Here is a 19163-nt window from a genome sequence, read left to right as displayed (position 1 = left end):
AGGCGTAATGAGATGGAAGATATGCTGTATATGGTTGTATAGTTATTGTGATGCAAGTTACTCTATGATAAAACAAGCTGATTGTTTGAAATTAAAATGAAAAACTCTTAATTTTGTTAATGCTTTTGTTAATTCTTAACAAAAAAGCCCTTCTTTACATATCATTGCAGTTTCTACAGAAATGAACACTAGAGACAGTAAAACAGCAATCACTTTTAATTGTTTTCATACATAATTATGATTATAGGGTAGATAATAGATTAATAAAGACTTGGCTCCACATGGCTCCTTGTACAATATTGTGTTCTAACCTCAAAACACAGATTTGTAAGCAAATACATTTTGGAGTTTGCATCACTTGACCAGCTCCATATGTTCGGTTTTAATGACAGCTTGCTCGGTAGCTGGTACATTGTACTTGCGATGTGGAGAGTTCGGGTACAAATCAAAACTAAGCTAAAATGCAAATGCAATAAAGACAACGTAATACGATTGCGTTTTTATGTCACATTTGCTTTTTGTTAACACTATTGAGTAGGTTTAGGGTTTAGTGTAGGTGTACGTTATTTTAAACCGTGATGAAGCATTGAGATTTTAGCGCCACTCGCCGGACATTTCAATTCAGAACTGCGGTGATACGTACAAACACCAACGGAATACAACATTGCCATATTCACGTTCATCTGCTCCAGAAAAAAAAAAACTAAATGTGCATTTAGCGCAACTCAGTGGAAATTTCAGTTTGAAACTGTTGCAAAATGTGCAGCGTATTTTGCGTTTTGTAAAAATGTTGCCACAGGTATGTTTTTCTAATGAGCCTAGGCTGGGTTTTTAACATTACATTGATAATAATAAGAAATGTTTCTTGAGCACAAAATCTAATTATTAGAATGATTTCTGAAGGATCATGTGACACTGAAGACTGGAGTAATGATGCTAAAAATTCAGCTTTATCATCACAGTAATAAATTATATTTCTGTAATGACAACTCTGTGAGTGTTTGACATGGTAATGGATATGACAATGACGAAATGTTTGGTCTTGGTAGAATATATCTGCTATGCCGCTGGTTTTGCTGCTGCAGAGCAAGAACGGGACTTGCTACAGCCAATACACACACCACATGCTGCTGTGAGCAAGCAAGACATGCTGCTGCTGTACAATATACATGCATTACCCGCAGCAGATCAATACAGGTGGAGCTGGGGAAGGTGGAGGGTTTCTGAAAGCACTCTGCACTGCTACAACTAATGCTGACAAAGTACTGAAGGCTGAGCAGCGAGCTCATTGGCTACTGATAGAGCAGGAACCAATCAGCTGTGCTCTATAGAGAATGATGTGATGAGAAGGGCCAATCAGCCTTCACCATCCAGAAATTCATGACAGAACTATAGAAAATAGAAAACATCTATTTTAAATTGTAATAATATTTTTACAATATGACTGTTTGTTTGTTTTTTTTAACAAAAAAATGCTGCCTTGGGGAGCATAAGAGATTTAAAAAAACTTTCAAAAAATCTTACCAACTCCAAACTTTTAAATGGTAGTGTACATATACATAATTATACACATATAGTGTATAAACATCTCTATAATTGGTAATATAGACCTATACAATATTAATTAGTGTATTTTGGTTATTCACATTAATTACAGTAAGAGTACACATAGTGCCTGTGTGTGGTGCCAGTGAATAAGCAGAGCACAACCGAAAATAATAAATGTGTGCAACACATGCAAGCAATCTTATAATGCTGCTGTAATCTGTGTAAATGAACAATACAAAACTATTAAATGACATGTTTCAGATACAGTCTATGTGGATGAATGTTGCGTGTGAATTTGAGCATAGTGTCTGCTGGCATTTATTCTCGCCGGAGACTGAATGTGAAGTGAACCGTGTGTGAATTGTAAGTGCTTTTGATTAAGTCAGAGCTGTCAGTGTAAAGGTGAAGCTATAACTCTTCTTTTATAATGACTGAACTGTGAGCTGGTGTTTCCAGTTAATTGTCTTAGCTATCCTGTTTCTTTCTATCATTGATATGCTCCGTCAATCTGTCTCTTTCATTCTTTCCCTCTCTTCAAATATCCTGTCTTCCCCTTCATCTCCCAATGTTTCATGTGGCCATGTGAAGACTTTGAAGTACTACTCTGTCCTTCTCTCGACTTATCTGTCATTCTGAACTTGTCTTTTATCATTTCTATCTATTTTAACCAGTTAAAACCTTTTTTCAAAAGTCAAATTCCGATGCTATGATAGCCATTGAGCTCACCCTTAATGAGACGTTTAACCAAAGCAATTTTTTCAGCAATGAATACAACATCCTCACACACAGTAAAATCTATTCAGTAAATTTACAATGTATGTATGTGTGTGAGAGAGTAGGCCCTAACTTTAACCATATGTTATTTCTGTCAATGATTCATTTGTGCACTGAGGCAGAATGCAATCTACGGATGTCGGTATTCTCCCTTCTGGCTCCACACATGTACAATCCCCTTCGATCGGCTCCAACGTGAGCATCCTCTGTGACTGCCTCGCTCTGTTGACCACCATTGACGCTTCATTGGCCTGTGGTTTCCATGGTAACTGTCTCTAGGCCTCCTTTGGTATTGGTGGGAGGGAATGGGAGAGTGTCAAGGACAATATATCAGGGACTGCAGGAAACCAGTAAGACATTTGGACCCAGAGTTGACTCCTTCTAGGGGTTGTAAGAGTAAATCCATGGCTGGTGGCTTTCTCTGGTAGGGATGTTTCTGCCTAGACCAGAGAGAGAGAGAGAGAGAGAGAGAGAGAGAGAGAGAGAGAGAGATGCTGTTGCTGGAGGCTTGGCTCTTTCTGCTGAGAAGGAGCTTGGTAATTTGAGATTTGCACTTTCCTTACTTCTCCTGGGAGCAAAGGTGGGATGTGCACTGTTGACTTCACAATTCTGCATAGTCAGGAAGGCCCAACACAATGACACAATTCTTACAGCCAGAGGCTTTTACACAGATGCAGTTTCTGTCAGCTTCAGAAGCAACATCAGTGCTTGTTAAGTATTTGACACACCAAGCCAACATAAAAATAAAATAAAACAAAATCGCCTTGCTGTGCTTGAATACACCACAAAGACAGCCAACGGCCAACTAGCGCATACATTCTGCGGTTGAGGAAATACCTTTCCATACCTGCTGGTGGCAGTATTTGTGATTCAAAAACGGAATTAGGACTGTGGTTATACAGACCATAAACAAAGCAGTGCTTACTTACCATTTTGAATTGAATTCATGTTTATCAGTTCTTCACTTTCTTCATTCCAAACAGCCATGTCATTATGAAAATATTTGTGTTTTGGAATACTCAGTTAAAATGAAGTTGTAAAATTAGAAGAGTATTCTGTGTATACCGTCTTGACTCTGGCATTTGCTTTCATCACTTTAGTTTTTCTACTCGTGCACTGCTTCGCTTTCACCATGAAGTGTACATTTACATGACAATGATGTACTTAAATAGGAAAAGTTTTCTTTGCATTTTTGAAAGGTTTCGAACAGACGACAGCATTGTCAAATCAGCGAAAACGACTAAAAACCTCTATAGTATGCATGCCAAGCCAGTTGACAATTTCACTTTGTAAAGAAACACTACGCGCCTATAGACTGAACACGTAATACGCAATGGATATTCGACATAGCCATTACCATGTCAAACACGTAATATGCGCATTCGCATTAATGTAGTTTACACGGAAATGGTAATATCGTTTTCAAAAACGTGCATTTTGAAATGTGTTTTTAAACGTTTGTGTTTTCAGGCCCCCAAAACGCTGTTTTTGTGTAAATGAATGGTCAAAATTAAAAATTAAATTAAAGGTGTCTTGAAAACTGCCCCTAAAACTGAAACATTGCACTGGAATTCATGTTCGGCTTCTATGGGACGATTTTTACCATATCTAATTATTGGGGTGGACTTGTCGCCCTCAGTGTTCCTCGATATTCTCGTGGTTATCGTGGTCACGTCCTAAACGAGTGGAAAGAGACAAAAACCAGTACATTGGTCCCAGATGTGGAAAGATATCAAAGGTGATTATTCTCTGCAGCTGGCATTGGAATAAAGGTAGAGAGTAAAATCATCATCCTCTATGCTGCTCCAGCCAAATATGGAGAAACACTAAAGCCCTCTCAAGTCACTTCTGCTTTGCTCTAAACTGATCTAGTTTTGCTTAGTCTCAGAGCTTTGAAACTAAAACAACAGAACTCAAAGCCTTAGAAAAATGAGAAAGAGGAAACTGGAGAAGAATAAATGGCAACAGAACGCTCAGAGGGATGTCAGTGTCAACAGTGGTGAGCAAAGCTGATCTGTGCTGAGCAAAGCAGCCCCAGAGTTGTGAATGTGTGCGTTTGCCTCACAGGATGATTTTGCGTGACGGAGCAGCGAGTGTCAGTAATTTTGCGTCACAAGCTTTTAATCCTAATCTTACTGTCTGACCTTTGACCTATGTTTATCAGAAACTTAACGAGGTGCTTCAGTAGCCAGAAAGAAGCATTTCTGTAGATATAATCTTGTCACATTGCTTAATACATGAATCATGTCACAGATTACACATGAAGCCAGATCATGGTTCGTGCTCAGTTCATTGCACTGGCATTACGTGAACAACCACACACTGAATGTTACTTGTGTTTTATTTATTTTCTATTTATTAGTTTATATTTATATTTGACTTTTTTAATATTTCATCATATTTCTTATATTTTTCACTCAAAATTGTAACATTTATTTTAACACTAATTTTTGCCAGCCTGTTGACAAATGATTGATTTTTGTCATTAATATTCCCTTCAGATGCTATTTCTGTATTTCATTCTGCTGTATTCTACATTACAACTATACTACAATAATACATATTATTGTTGAATTTCCTCATTTAATTCCAAATTTCCTCATATTTTGCAAAAAGTGGCCTGTGGTGCTCTATGTTTCAGATCGCCAGTGTCCTCATTTCCATATGATAATTGATAATGATTGCGTCAAAGGGATTTGCATGACTAATAAATTATCCTGGATAATTATACCAGTAAAACTGACTGGATATGCATGCTTAAGCTTGACAGGAAAGAGTTTATGGAGTGAGGGGAACATACTTGAAGATTGCATTCAACATTTAGAGAATTTTGAACAATAGGGGCATCTTGTGCTTCTCTCACCACCTTACAGTAGATGTATTGTGTCCACTACAGTGGACAGATGTGTAACTTTCACAAAATATATATTTTGTAAAAAGTATGCAAAAGACAAGTATGAAAAAGAAAATTTAAAGCATTTAATTTGTGATTTCATAACCTGTGCATTATGCTTATGCAACAAGAAGGTTTAAATGTTTAAAAGCATGGATGTTCCTCATGGATATTTGTCCACAGCTTTCCCCAGTGAGTATCTCTCACCTGATTAATTTAGGAAAAAAAGATCAATCTAATGTCAAGTCTACAAATTCCTGAAAATATACCTTGTGTTTTCATTAAGCCAAATCGATCAATAACATGTCCTTCCCACACTTCAAAATGAGATTCACTGGCAAGCATTTGTAGGTTTCCTTACTTCTAACCACGGCCTATCACTGCTTGCCGTAGTGAACTTGTGAACTTCTCTTTGAGGAACAGAGGGGTGCAACTGCAAAAAATCCAGCTTACACATATGAAAGCCAATCACTAAGAATAGCACCTTTCAACACTGGGGTAATAATCAAGACATAAATTATCACTTATCTGCAGCTGCCAATAGAACTTCCTTTTACCCTTGATCAGTATCAAGAGAAAGAATGCCTGACAAAATTACTCTCTTTCAGTCATTACTAAAAGGAAATATGGCAGCACAATTTTCCATTGTGCATCACAATACAGAATTCTGTCTAGGGAGTTTGGTAGCATTACTTATACACCAGCTGTTTATGTTGCCATGTATGATCATATGCAATAAGTCTCAGATAAGCATATGCCATGTATTTCGAAAATAAAATGAAGCTGAATGCTATTATTATTGTAATGCAACATATTACTCTTATAATATCTCTTTTTTTCAGCTGGGTATTATAGTGGTGGCATTAATGCAGTGCAATAACCAATCTTATCCACAGACATCTGTATACATTGCTAAATCCATTGCACAAGATGGTAAATTTGTTATATATGTACCAATTTGATTTTTTATTTTTTTTTTGTATTTATCTTGAAGTGAATAAAAGCTGCTTATTTTACAGCCTTATCTAATGCCCCAAATGCAAAACCGTATTTGATGTCAGATGACATTAGTATAGCCCCTTTAAATTTGTAGCCTTGTTGACTGTCGTTGTGGTTGATCTGCTAAAATCTCTCTCTCTCTCTCTCTCTCTCTCTCTCTCTCTCTCTCTCTCTCTCTCTCTCTCTCTCTCTCTCTCTCTCTCTCTCTCTCTCTCTCTCTCTCTCTCTCTCTCTCTCTCTCTCTCTCTCTCTCTCTCTCTCTCTCTCTCTCTCTCTCTCTCTCTTTAAGTTTGGTAACATCAAAAGAACAAGAAAACCCTCGAAGAAAAGCGGAATCCATGTCACCCTCTGTCTTCCTTGACAAGCTCATGGGAAGAATCTCAGGTTACGATGCCAGAATAAGGCCCAACTTTAAAGGTAGATGTTCTTTTTCTCATTGAAAGGAATACATTTTGGTATCTTTAGTTTTTTGGGTTTTTTTTGCCACCATTTCTTGTTTTTGATTTGATATCTTTAAAACCATTAGTTATAATGATCATTGGTGTCTATACGAGATGTATCTTTCATGTGGTACAAAGCTGAAGCAGATGTGACTATATTTGGAAATGATTATGTAATAATACTGAGCAGCTCTTGGTTTCTTATTGCTTAGATGTTTCTGCTGTGACCCTGAATACATTCTTCCATGCTGTTACAGAATGGCCATGAACCCAAATGATCTCAAACCATAAATCAGCCTGAGCTTTCTTAAATTATTAAACTGGCAAAAGACTTCCCCTCAGTAGCTCATTTACAGAAGCCACTAATTCATAATGTCAAGTAAAGGGAGTTTGAAAAGTAAAAAAAAAAAAAAAAAAAAAAAAAAAAAAGAGAGAAGCAATGCTCAGTGACAGAAACCTGACTTCGCTGTGTTTCAAACAGATGCATAATAAAGCAGTAAATGTATCCCCTGAGTTCATTGTACACATCAGGATATCAACTGTGTAATTATAGATGTAATTACAGAAATGAATTACATCTGTAATTACATGCAGGTATTTGTTAAATATAAGTACACCGTAAAAACATGATTCATTTAATTGTCAGTACATAAAGTGGAACCAAATGTTTTCTTGATCTTGAATTAACAAGATAGATAGATAGATATTAAATACTTGCATATGCCTTGGTTAACCAACAACCTTTGTTAACCAATGACACTTTTAAAAGTCTTTGTAGAGGTTGTGTATCACGACTGATTTCACTTTACTTTTTTACAGGTCCACCTGTGAATGTATCATGCAACATATTCATTAACAGTTTCGGCTCCATTGCAGAGACAACTATGGTATGTATTCACAATCCAGCGATCATGCATGAGTTTTCATGCACAAATGCCCCATGGTGGTGTTTACACATTATAAATCAGAGCAATTATATTAGCACTGTGATGATTGTTTCTACAGGGTGTAATTAATGCACTAATAGTCACTAAAAGAGTGTGTTTTGTATGGAGGAAACGCTTCCTGCTTTGCGTTCATGTTGTATCACATCTAAATCCAGATAGTGAGAAAGACTGTAGGACACTGTCAGGAAGTGTCTAGTGGCTGAATGTCAGAGGGGACACAAACTTGCTTCCATCACCAGGCTCCTAGGAAGTAACCCTTTGTCTTTTGTTTCAGCCCTTAAATTTTAAATCCTTTAATCCTCCCCTTAAAGTAGCTAAATGTAGAATTCAGAAACCCTTGTTATTAGCAGCACCAGTGGCCGTTACATGTGGAATACATGTGGCCGTTACTCTCTTGAAAACTTTTTGCACATTTTTACTATTACAGTTCTCAAGGTTTACTAATCGTGAAAATTGTTGATTATAGCATTATATTTATATCTATAGCATCATATTTAGATCGTGGTATGAAAGGTTGCAGCGGATGAGAATTGTAGTCGACCACAGGGTAACACTTTATAATAACGTTCAGTTGTGAGTCATTTACATTTGATTAGTTAATGATTAACTGATCATTTACAAAACATGACTATGCGTTTCATAAATGTTTAATAAATTGTTAATTTTTTTTGTATGTTGTGCTCACATCAGGTGCCCAGTGGTTAAAGACTCATGTGTTTCAGAGAAGACAACTGTCTATACCCTCACCAGTCAGCACTTACACTGCGGTACACACTACAGTGTTCAACACCTGGTATAGATGTGTAAACGCATGAAAAAATCATTTACAACAATTTCTACATCCCCTAATCTAAAGTGTAAACTATTCATCACTTGTAAATGTGTTACACATCATTCGTAGATTACCACTTCAAGAATCAATAAGGCATAAGATCTACAAATGCTATCTACGAATGATGTGTAACACATTTACAAGTAATGAATAGTTTACACTTTAGATTAGGGGATGCAGAAAGTGTTGTAAATGATTTATTCATGCGTTTACACATCATTGTGTTGAACACTGTTACTTACCTGTTACAAATGATCTGTACGTGTATACAAGGCATTTACAACACTTTCTGCACCCTCTAATTGCTACATACATACATACAAAAAAAAACATAATTTATTAAACATTTATGAAACGCATATTCATGTTTTGTAAATGATTAGTTCATCATGAACTAATCAATTGTAAATTACTTATAACTGAATCTACAAAACATACATACAATAATTAACATATCACTTATTCATCATTTATGAATGCATAGTCATGTTTCGTAAATAATTAGTTAATCATTTACTAATCACTTGTAAATGACTTGTAACGGAATTTACAAAACATACATAAAATGTTAGTATATCACTTGCTAATCATTTATGAATGTTTTGTAAATGATTAGTTCATCATTAACTAACCACTTATAAATGACTTACAACTGAACGTTATAATGAAGTGTTACCCATCACGGACATGTTGAGCGCATGAATGCAGTGATCTCGTCATTGTAACTGGATTTCTGCACACTAACGAATGTTTTCATCATAACTAACAGTGCAAACACGATGTAAATAAGAGATCTAATGATTATAACGGCAGTTTTGGCAAGAGTCCATCACGCTGTTTGATTGACAGCTCCAGCAATTGTAAAAGGAAGCGCTCTTTGATCGCTTTCTATAATTTAATCATAGATTAAATAACAAGTTATTTTCATCCTACTAAGAGAAACAATGTGAAGTTTGATTTACTGACATAAACGATTTTGAGACAAAAATATCTTGACTGTATGCCTACATGAATCATTACATATCAGAAGTCACTGGCGATTTTGGTTAGACATGTACACATAACCCATACATATCAAACAATCTTTAACAAAGCAATGCTGACACAGTAAAAACTTTACTCACTTAAGTGTGTTGCGCCATTCCTGTCGGATCCAATATAGAAGCCACAGCATCATTTTTTTTTTTTTATTTCAGGCTGTCTGCAAATCTAATGTAGTGTTTTAAAATTTGGACACATGCTGCTGTCCCGAGAATTTTAGGTTTCTTTCGCTCCAAAAACTACGATAAAACCTGTTGGAAAGCATCTTTTGCAGCAATTTTTGTGTGAGCATATCAGTGAACACCCCTGACCACTCGGTGAGTTTCACGTCTTTGTAAACGAAAGTTTAATGCGTTTTTAAAATTTTCCGGACAGCAGCATGTGTCCAAATTTTAATCTTGTAATCAGGGCTTTAAGTGTAAAATACCGAACTTGTCCTTTAAATCGCTTTTGAGCACCATGAAATTTCACAATCTGAATTAACCTACCTTTGGCAGACAAATGTTTTTCATATATTACGAAGCTGTGAAGACATTATGTATAATGACAAAATGTCTTCACTGCTTTGATCTGCTGATTTGATACTAATATTTCAAGACTTTTCTACATCTGAAGAACAGTATCAGCATGACAGACAGAGTAAGTGAGCGAGCGAGCGACCAGGTTACCTCCAGTGGTTCACATGTTGAGCTGGAGACAGCAGTGTGGGTTAACAACAACCACTGGGGTGAATCACATCAGGAGTAGAGAAGAAACAACAATTCAAACAGCTGTTCATGCAGAAGAAAGCATCCAACCCTTTGGATGCACTTGGGTCTGGATTGCTTGTATACACATTGCCATCTTTAATCCTCCAGGGAATCAGCAAATGAGTAGCAGAAAGGAGTTATTGTACTTACTTGAGCAGTTCATCCCTGCAGGGATCTTGTTTGTACATTATATGCCACCATGGTTGAATAGAAACAGGCTCCAGGTGTGGACCTCTCTGTGTATGTTGCGCTTTATTTATTTATTATTATTTTTTGTCTTTTTGAATATTTGGTCATGCCATACTCTGCAGACAGCCACATTCGGCATTTCACCCCATTACAACACAGATCTACACACAGGAACATGGAAATGTGCTTTTATCTTACACAAGTGTCCTAACATTCTTGTCTGCGAATGCACATGCTCATCACACACACATATATTGAGAGTGCCTTGTCACCTTCATCCCTCTGCTTGCTCTGAATAAGTTATACACTGTGAGATGGCACACTCACTCTGAAATAATTATGTCTGAAGAGAATGTGCTTTTGCCAAAGCCTTTCCCTCTCTCAGAGTGGACTTCTCTTCATAAATATTCCTTCCTTCAAGCCGGGAACAAGACTCTTGCCATTTACTCAAATCAACAAACTGTTCTATGTGATCTAAGGTACAACTGAGCTTTTTTCTTTTCTTTTTTGAGGAGGAGGTGTGTGTGTGTGTGTGTGTGTGTGGGGGGGGGTCCATTAGGATGGATAGACAATAGCTCCGTGGACTTATTGTGGCTATTTTTATAACAGTCATTATATATCTTTGTCCGACCAAATTTCAGTTTCAAATTTTCACTTTGTCTTTGTTCCGTTGGGTCGGATTGCTTTCTCACCACAAGCGAACCACTCCAGAGTTCGTTTTCAAGTGGGCCGTGACCACCTCATTCAGGCGATTTCAGATCTATTTTTTTGGTGCTAATCCAAACATGATTTCCATGTTCATATGTGCCTAAATTAACCGAATTAAAGGAGAAACCGTGCAGAGTTCTGAAACAAATCCTCCGAACGACACAGGTGTGAAAACGCCCTTAAACTAGATTTCTAAAGATTTTTCTTTTTTTCATCTTTTGAAAAAAAAAAATCAGTTCTCACATTTTTCAAGGAACACATTGTTGAGATCTATCAAGTAAATATATTTCAAATAATTTTATAAATATCTGGATAATTATGTTCAAAACTTTCTGGTATATTACACATCTTCAGGAAAGTTTCAATGTGCAGTAATAAACAACATCCTTTATATTGGTTGTCCTTGTCTATAAGCTTTACTAGGAGAGGGTGAAGAAGAGGGTGAAATGTCATTGAAAGGAATTCTCTCTATATATGCTTCCCCATATGTTACATATGGATTAACCCTTCTTAGATTCACTGCCCATACCATCTGGCCCTTGGAGATCGCCTTCCCTCAGCATTAGGGCCATGGGATAATCCTAACATCCAGGAACAAAGACATTGCCATAACACAACATTATTCTGGACAATCCTCAGTTCCAAGACAGCTGATATTCATAATGACAAGTGACACAATTTATATTTCTTCATATACCACTTAAATTGTTCGCTAAAATGAGAGAAAATTAAACGACAAGAGCATCTAAACATCTAAGGGATTCTCAGATGGTCCACTGCTTTAATCTATTAGCCTATATCTTTATTGTCCGATTATGAGGTTATGAAGGTCTAACCTCAAGTAGTTGATGTTTCAAAATAACATATTAAAGGATAGTTGTTGAACATGTCTCCATACAGATAGATTACCCTTTGTTTTTTCAGAATCTGGGCACATCTGCCAGTCCATGTGCTGATCTGATGAGCCCAGTTCGGTTTACCAGCTGATAAGAACAATAATCTCAAGATTATCGACAGCTTCATTTAGTGGAGTTAAGATGGTTAACCAAAATAAGGTTTTCAATTACATCCCCACATCGTGAAGATGTTTTGCACGTCTGGACTGATGTGAAACTTTTTTTTTTTTGCCTTTGCTCCTTTTGGCATATGCTTACAACATGCAGGCTTAGAGTTGCCAACAGTTATGCTGACAACATGCAGGTTGAGTGTTTCAATAGTCACCACCAAAGCAGTGAATGTATTGACGGGACTATCTGACTGTTACAGAAGCCGCAGACATAGGGAGATGTGATAAATCGCTGGCTTGTTGGCACGGGCGCAGATTCCCCCCTCAATGCCATTGAGTCCCGCTTGAGTAGGCAATCATAGAGCAGATGTGTGGAGATTGCCATGGAGCCACTGAAGGCCTGCAGCGGGTTGAGCATTCGCAGATGCGCTGCACGGGTTCAATTAAGCTCCTCCACACAAACCGTAAAGAAATGTGCAGAGTACAGAATTAGCTGCTAAGTTGATGACAAATTGGGCAAGAGATTGACAAAGAAGTGGTGTGACATCTATAATGAAAGTAAGGCATGCTTCATCAGCTGATGTTGGCCAATTCGGTGATCTGTAATCTGTGAGTATCAGCTATGTTTCTGTCAACAAACCACTACAATTAGATGTTTTGGGAAGTGGAGCAGAACACTGATGATTTCCTGTTTGTGGTAATCACCACGCTCCATCCTCAGCCTTGAGACGTTTGCATGACTGCTGACAAGTTGCGGATCTGACACAGTTAACTGTGTTGCACCTATTTCCCATGTGGAACTATGAGCAGAACCTCCTTTCAATATCCCACCACTCATGCACTCAGACGTACGGACCTTCTAATGAAGTTCTTCGAGTTTTTTTAGAAATACAGAGATAAGATATGAAAACCGCCCGATTCTTCATCTGCCTTGTTGTCTAACAAATTATATCACCCACGCGTCGCAATCTTCCATTCATTATTAGTGACTGCTCGTCTTATCGCTTTCAGGCAAATTCAGTCTGACTAAAGTATATTCTTAAAATTCTGAACAAAATAACTATTGTTGTTAAAAAGCACAAGTTTCACTCTCTACTTGGATGCGTTTTTAACATTTTCTTTCAGCTTTTATTAGTTCAAATTATTGTAACTCTGTCTGCAAGCTTATTGTTGAGGTTCATTAAGGTTTTTTTCTTCATTACTCATGCAATTCCGCCAGGCCTCTAGGCAAATATCATGAAAATTATGGCATATATAAAACTGTATAACATTTTCCCCTCAGAACTTTAATTTAATATGGGCTGTGGGCTGTGTCTTAAGACAAATGTAATAGCATGTCTGTGATATGTCTCTTCGTCAAATTGACAGAGAGAAAAAAGATCTTGTTTCTCAGACATGCACACATATAGTTTTAATATATTTTAACAGATTTTTACATATTCAACAAAGCATGACAGCATCTTTAAAAAAACAAAAACATTTTGCTTCCTTGTCTGTTACGCTTCTCACCATATACGGCAGGACAGAACAGATCTGATTGATGTTTGAGTTTTGACATGATTGGATTGGGGGTAAGGTTAGTAAGTAACCTCTTGGAGGCATAACCTTTGCTTAACTGCTAAGATATTTTATCTAATCTAACTGTTGGCAGTTGTAACAGTTGGCTAAACTCCATGGCCTGTCACAACATCAAACTGATGATATTACACACCTTATCACAGTACAAAATCATCAATTATTTATCTAACGTGGTGGTTTTCAAACTTGTAGTCCATATTTAATGTAGTCTGGGTGGTACTTATTTTACCCTTGAAGGTTTTTGCTCATGATTTTCAGAAGAGTGATGTCACACATATAATTGTGAAAATGTAAATAGCAGTGCATTAAATGTGTAAGTCTCACACAGTGTTTTACTGTACCGTTTTTAAGTAATGATGCTCATTTCCATTCCTAACTTCCAGCAGCTGTGCATGCTTGTACATGAAAGTACCCATTATGTCTGATTTAAAACCAGCAGAGAGGCCTGTTTCAACTCTTCTGTGCTATTTGCCTTGACTGATGTTAAGCACTTACTCGTCTCTTAGGATTACAGAGTGAACATATTCCTACGGCAGCAGTGGAACGACCCTCGGTTAGCTTACAGCGAGTACCCAGATGACTCCCTGGACCTGGATCCCTCTATGTTAGACTCCATTTGGAAGCCTGATCTGTTCTTCGCCAATGAGAAGGGAGCGCACTTCCACGAGGTCACCACTGACAACAAGCTCTTGAGAATATTCAAAAATGGAAATGTCCTCTATTCAATCAGGTAAGACTCTTCGGCACCAGTCAGAATTACCATGGGTCGTGGAAAGCATTTGAAATCAATAAATGAAATGTCCCAAATTACTTCGTTTCACTGAAATCTAATTAAACACTGCATTCAGCCATTTCAAATTCCAGCATGTGCTTTGTCCTATATAGAGCTGTATTATCAGTAAGATTCATTATATTTCAGCTGATGGAATGGGTTTCTGATATTGATCAATATTGATGGTCTTCAATTCAGTCTCATACACACTTATTCAACATGGTTACAATTATCATGTGGCCCTGGATCACAAAACCAGTCACAAGTCTCACGGGTATATTTGTGGCAGTCGGCAACAGTACAGTGTATGGGTCAAAATTATCGATTTTTCTTTTATGCCAAAAATCATTAGGATATTAAATAAACATCATGTTCCATGAAGATATTTTGTAAATTTCCTACCATCAATACATAAAACATTTATTTTTGTGAGTGAATGCAGCACAATCGCAAACATAAATGAACAACTTTAAAGGCAGTTTTCTCAATGTTTTGATTTTTTTGCACCCTCAGATTCCAAATGTTCAAATAGTTGTATCTCGGCCAAATTTTTAACAAACCATACATCAATGGGAAGCTTATTTATTCAGCTTTGTGAACAAAGCTGTATCTACATTTATGAATAAAAAACCATACATACTCATAAATTAAATTACCAGTCATGACAAAAGAGAGGTAATTTCTTCGGCAAAGCCTACGATTAGAATAAATTCTTGTTGATCTTTTTCACAATGACTGACAATTCACAAATAAATTTGTGTATGGCCATGGCCTTTGAAATAACTGCTGCACTAGCTTCTGAAAATGTCAGTCTACAATAGTAATGAAATATCTCAGCTGACACAGATTTGTGTCATTTAATATAAATTCCCTTTGAACCCTAAAATGTAACTAACCCCTAAACAAATGGCAGGATAAACAATGTCATTCAACATCAATCACTGCAGTGAAGCTATAAGAAAACAACATTATTGTGGCAGCGTGAGGGTTGATGGGTAGTGCTGGAGTTAATAGTGAGTGGTAAATTATGTCAGGCTTTTGAGAAGATATGACGGAAAGCTGAGCAGATGTGAGACGACAGAGGATTCACTCTGACTGAAATTCACGTGGTGCCCTGAGGGAGAAAGAGTGTAATTAAAACATGGCCAATCTGCGGCTGTCAGACTCGTCTCTCCTCTGCTTTAGCCCCGTTCAGAAATTCCACCACTTAAGCAGCTTCGGATGCTCAAAGCCCTCTTCTTTGATTCCTTTCTTTGTCTGAGCTGTGGATTTTCACAAACATTCAGAAAATGTACATTGAATTGCATTTGCATTTTCTTACCATGTTTTCTTCTGTTTATTAAAACAAAAGGCGTGTATATGATTTATAAAAATCGATTATTTTTTCCATTCAATTTTTAGATTGACACTGACACTCTCTTGTCCAATGGATCTGAAGAATTTCCCCATGGATGTGCAGACGTGCATAATGCAGCTGGAGAGTTGTGAGTAATCTCGTATGACCTCCTCTCATCAAGAGCTTGTTATGTAACTCCCCCACCCCTCGTTCAGATTTGTGTGGAAAGCAAACTGTGTTTTTCATTTGATAATGTAACTTCAGCCGGTAGCCAGGATGAGATTAATAGTAGATTTGATGTGAAGCATGTCAGGCTTTAGCGTTTACCTGGCATGATCATTATATGTGGGAAGGACCCTGAATACATCCGGCCTGTTGCCTTAAAATCATCATGTAGATATACCATCCTAGACAGTAACTTAAGGACTCACTATTTTTCTATCTTTCTATCTATCTATCTATCTATCTATCTATCTATCTATCTATCTATCTATCTATCTATCTATCTATCTATCTATCTATCTATCTATCTATCTATCTATCTATCTATCTATCTATCTATCTATCTATCTATCTATCTATCTATCTATCTATCTATCTATCTATCTATCTATCTACCTACCTACCTACCTACCTACCTACCTACCTACCTACCTACCTACCTACCTACCTACCTACCTACCTACCTACCTACCTACCTACCTACCTACCTACCTACCTACCTACCTACCTACCTACCTACCTACCTACCTACCTACCTACCTACCTACCTATCTATCTATCTATCTATCTATCTATCTATCTATCTATCTATCTATCTATCTATCTATCTATCTATCTATCTATCTATCTATCTATCTATCTATCTATCTATCTATCTATCTATCTATCTATCTATCTATCTATCTATCTATCTATCTATCTACAGTCTGAGTACTGTGTGCCTGATTAAAGATTAGTGAAGCTAGTGGTCAAAGTGTTTGGTAATTCATTCCAAGAGCTTTCTGTCGACTTGAAAACATGCCACATCTCCCTCGATCCCTCCCATGATGAGTGCTCTGAGCTGGGTTTGAGGCTTTTAAAGAAAGGCCCCATGTCATGGGGAATCAGTCTTCACAACTGCATATTTTAGAGTGGCCCTGTTCATGTTGCTATGAGAGTTGCTCATTGAAAGGCTCATGACGATGCGCAACAATGTTAAATGAGGAGACAGTTTCTGACACAAAGACTGTCTCTCTTAGAAATAGCTTGCTCGTTCAATAGAATAGAATAGAATAGAATAGAATAGAATAGAATAGAATAGAATAGAATAGAATAGAATAGAATAGAATAATGAGCAGATTCACCTTCCCTCCAGTAAAGTGGTACCACCAAGAGAAGCAAAAGTGACACTAGAGCTATATCAAGAAACATCACACCATACATTTTCCGTTGCAGTTGCAGCCCTGAGGATATAATGCTGGTTAATTACTTAATGCTTTGTGATATGATTTGTCTTCTTAATGAAGCCTTGCACTTTTTCAGTATGTACTGTAGTTAGCATGCTTTATGCCTGTATGGCTATAGTTCAAATATATATTTCTAAGTCAGAAAATTTGTATTAAAAATCACATCAGTTAAAAATCACATCAGTTCCACAGTGGTTCGTGCACCCTCTGATTATTTGATTTTCAATGTAAAAATAAAGAGAAACAAGAAACTTTTTTTCCCATTTTTCGTTTTAGTAACAGAATAACAAAAATTCAGCCAGAGCTTAGGGTTGTTTGTTTTTTTGTTGGTTTTCATGGATAACAATTAGTTTACAGGTTTAATATTTGATTCAGCTGCATGGGCGGCTCTTAAAGGAGAACTCCGGTCAATTTTAACATTGAGCTCATTTTTTTGTAAATTTGGAGTGCTGTCAATACAGAGAACAACGACAAAAATCGGTGTTGCCTACACTGTGTTATCCTCTTTTTAAAATTTGCACCCTGTTGACTTCAATGGGGCAAGTACTAAACCTGCTTTTAGCCTCTTAACATCCTTGATGTGTCATTACAAGTGCACAGCTAATGTGAGTGATTCCTTCAGAGTCAACACGCAGTGAATCTGACTGCAGTAGATATGCAAGATATGAATAAAAATGATGTTATTTCAGCCAGCGCTCATACCTGTATTTACATCCTGTTTTCGGTTGAAGTCCACAGTAGTCGATTGTCGAGTTCACGCGCATAGGTTTAGTACGTACGATCATGCGCCCGAACTCGACAATCGACTACTGTTGACTTAGACCGAAAACAGGAAATAAATACAGGTATGTGCGCTGGCTGAAATAACATCATTTTTATTCATATCTTGCACATCTACTGCAGTCAGATTCACCGCGTGTTGACTCTGAAGGAATCACTCAGGAATGTCAGTAACCAAACAGTTGATGAACCCCACTGACTTCCATAATAGGAAAAAAATAAAAATAATACTATGGAAGTCAATGGGGTCCATCAACTGTTTGGTTACTGACATTCTTCAAAATATCTTCCTTTGTGTTAAGCAGAAAAAAGAAATTCATACAGGTTTGAAACAACTTGAAGGAGTAAATGATGACAGAATTTTTATTTTTAAATGAACTATTATTTTAAGCACTATTCTATGCTGTTTTGTAGTATAAGTAGTTTGAATAGTGCGGCAGTACCACAGAAAAAAACAACCCCACAAAAAAAAAATGTATATATATATATATATATATATTTTTTTTTTTATTATTATTATTATTATTTATAATAAAACTTATATTTTCACAGTAATGTACTTTTGAACACTGCAAGGCTAAGCTGCACTTTATGTCTGTGTTTGGAATCTTATTTTGTGAATAAGAGGTTGCTCTCTCTAGTCCTTAGAATGCCTGAGACACAGATTCCCCAGTGCGAAGCTGAGTTCCGCTGCAAGTTATTTTGCTTCAAAACGGCAAAATTCACTAAAAGGCCAGAACTAGGCAACTAGGGCACTGATCATTTTGTCCCAACAATAATCATAGAACTTAATTATCAAATGTAAGAATATTTATTTTTTTGTGTTTTAGAAGTTGCATTCAAGGTCCACATGGCTAAAATGTGCTAAAAGTTATCTCTTGGTATTTCTCCTATAGTTGGCTACACAATGAATGACCTGATCTTTGAGTGGCAAGAGAAGGGACCTGTGCAGGTGGCCGACGGACTGACCCTCCCACAGTTCATCCTCAAGGATGAGTCTGATTTAAGATACTGCACCAAGCACTACAACACAGGTAATTTTCAAAACATTTCACACAACAAAATTTTAACTGATCAACTGCAAATGCTCAGCAACATACAGTATATTATTAACATGACACAT

At 36.9% G+C, this 19163-nt stretch overlaps 1 protein-coding gene across 4 annotated transcripts in view; it reads left to right on the top strand.

Moving 5' to 3' along the window:
- The window catches only part of glra3 (glycine receptor, alpha 3), a gene marked incomplete at both ends in the record, with an annotated part of 46340 nt that overhangs the window by 13563 nt on the left and 13614 nt on the right, over positions 1–19163 (top strand). For all 4 annotated transcript variants that reach the window (XM_081361335.1, XM_081361334.1, XM_081361333.1 and 1 more), the window contains 5 exons: positions 6504–6631; positions 7474–7541; positions 14211–14434; positions 15878–15960; positions 18937–19074. In XM_081361335.1, coding sequence (XP_081217461.1) covers positions 6504–6631; positions 7474–7541; positions 14211–14434; positions 15878–15960; positions 18937–19074 — 641 coding nt within the window. The remainder of the gene's footprint in view (positions 1–6503; positions 6632–7473; positions 7542–14210; positions 14435–15877; positions 15961–18936; positions 19075–19163) is intronic.

Source organism: Scardinius erythrophthalmus (assembly GCF_964197995.2).
Source record: "Scardinius erythrophthalmus genome assembly, chromosome: 3".
Classification (NCBI taxonomy): Eukaryota; Metazoa; Chordata; class Actinopteri; order Cypriniformes; family Leuciscidae; genus Scardinius; species Scardinius erythrophthalmus.
The sequence above is the reverse complement of the archived record's forward strand: the minus strand, read 5'-3'. Positions and strand labels throughout refer to the sequence as shown.